The 1,513-nt window shown below is 55.5% G+C and overlaps 1 protein-coding gene across 1 annotated transcript in view; it reads right to left on the bottom strand.

Moving 5' to 3' along the window:
• Positions 1–592: 592 nt before the first annotated feature.
• LOC144954103 (snake venom metalloproteinase neuwiedase-like) overlaps positions 593–1,513 on the bottom strand; it is a gene marked incomplete at both ends in the record, with an annotated part of 28,375 nt that continues 27,454 nt past the window's right edge. Inside the window, one exon of the mRNA XM_078884678.1 lies at positions 593–735. Coding sequence (XP_078740804.1) covers positions 593–735 — 143 coding nt within the window. The remainder of the gene's footprint in view (positions 736–1,513) is intronic.

The raw sequence follows: 1,513 nt of genomic DNA on the forward strand, positions 1-1,513 counted from the left end.
TGTGTGGGTGAGTGGGGTGTGTGGGTGAGTGGGTTGGTGAGTGAGTGTGTGTGTGGGTGGGTGTGTGGGTGAGTGGGTTGGTGAGTGGGTGAGTGAGTGTGTGGGTGAGTGGGTGGGTGAGGTGGGTGGGTGGGTGTGTGAGTTTGGGTGAGTGGGTGAGTGGGTGGGTGAGTGAGTGAGTGGGTGTGTGGGTGAGTGGGTGTGTGGGTGAGTGGGTTGGTGAGTGAGTGTGTGTGTGGGTGGGTGTGTGGGTGAGTGGGTTGGTGAGTGGGTGAGTGAGTGTGTGGGTGAGTGGGTGGGTGAGTGGGTGGGTGGGTGTGTGAGTTTGGGTGAGTGGGTGAGTGGGTGGGTGAGTGAGTGAGTGGGTGTGTGGGTGAGTGGGTTGGTGAGTGAGTGTGTGTGTGGGTGGGTGTGTGGGTGAGTGGGTTGGTGAGTGAGTGTGTGTGTGGGTGGGTGTGTGGGTGAGTGGGTTGGTGAGTGGGTGAGTGAGTGTGTGGGTGAGTGGGTGGGTGAGTGGGTGGGTTGGTGATGTGAGTGTGTGTGTGGGGGAGTGGGTGGATGGGTTTGTGGTTGCCTCTGTCTGCGTGGCCACCTGAGGCTGGGCGCCAGGAGGCAGCCCCCCTGTGAGGCGGCCGCGGGGCACTCGCAGGCTTCGTGGTCGTGACTCATCCCGAAGTTGTGGCCCATCTCGTGCGCCATGGTGCTGGCGATGGGCACAGCCGAGTCAGAGTGGTCCTGGGGGAGGGGGCGGAGACACACACACACACACAGACACACACACACAGACACACACACAGACACACACACACACAGACACACACACACACACACAGACACACACACACACAGACACACACACACACAGACACACACACACAGACATACACACACACAGACACACAGACACACACACACACACAGACACACAGACACACACACAGACATACACACACACAGACACACACACACAGACACATACACACACACAGACACACACACACAGACACACAGACACACACACACACAGACACACACACACAGACATACACACACACAGACACACACACACACACACAGACACACACACACAGACATACACACACACAGACACACACACACACACACAGACACACAGACACACACACACACAGACATACACACACACAGACACACACACACAGACACATACACACACACAGACACACACACACAGACACACACACAGACACACACACACAGACACACACACAGACACACAGACACACACAGACACACACACAGACACACACACACAGACACACAGACATACACACACACAGACACACACACAGACACACAGACACACCACACACACAGACATACACACACACAGACACACACACACAGACACATACACACACACAGACACACACACACAGACACACACACAGACACACACACAGACACACAGACACACACAGACACACACACAGACACACACACACAGACACACAGACATACACACACACAGACA

The sequence above is a fragment of the Lampetra fluviatilis genome, unplaced genomic scaffold (genome assembly GCF_964198595.1).
Source record: "Lampetra fluviatilis unplaced genomic scaffold, kcLamFluv1.1 SCAFFOLD_1024, whole genome shotgun sequence".
Lineage (NCBI taxonomy): Eukaryota > Metazoa > Chordata > Hyperoartia > Petromyzontiformes > Petromyzontidae > Lampetra > Lampetra fluviatilis.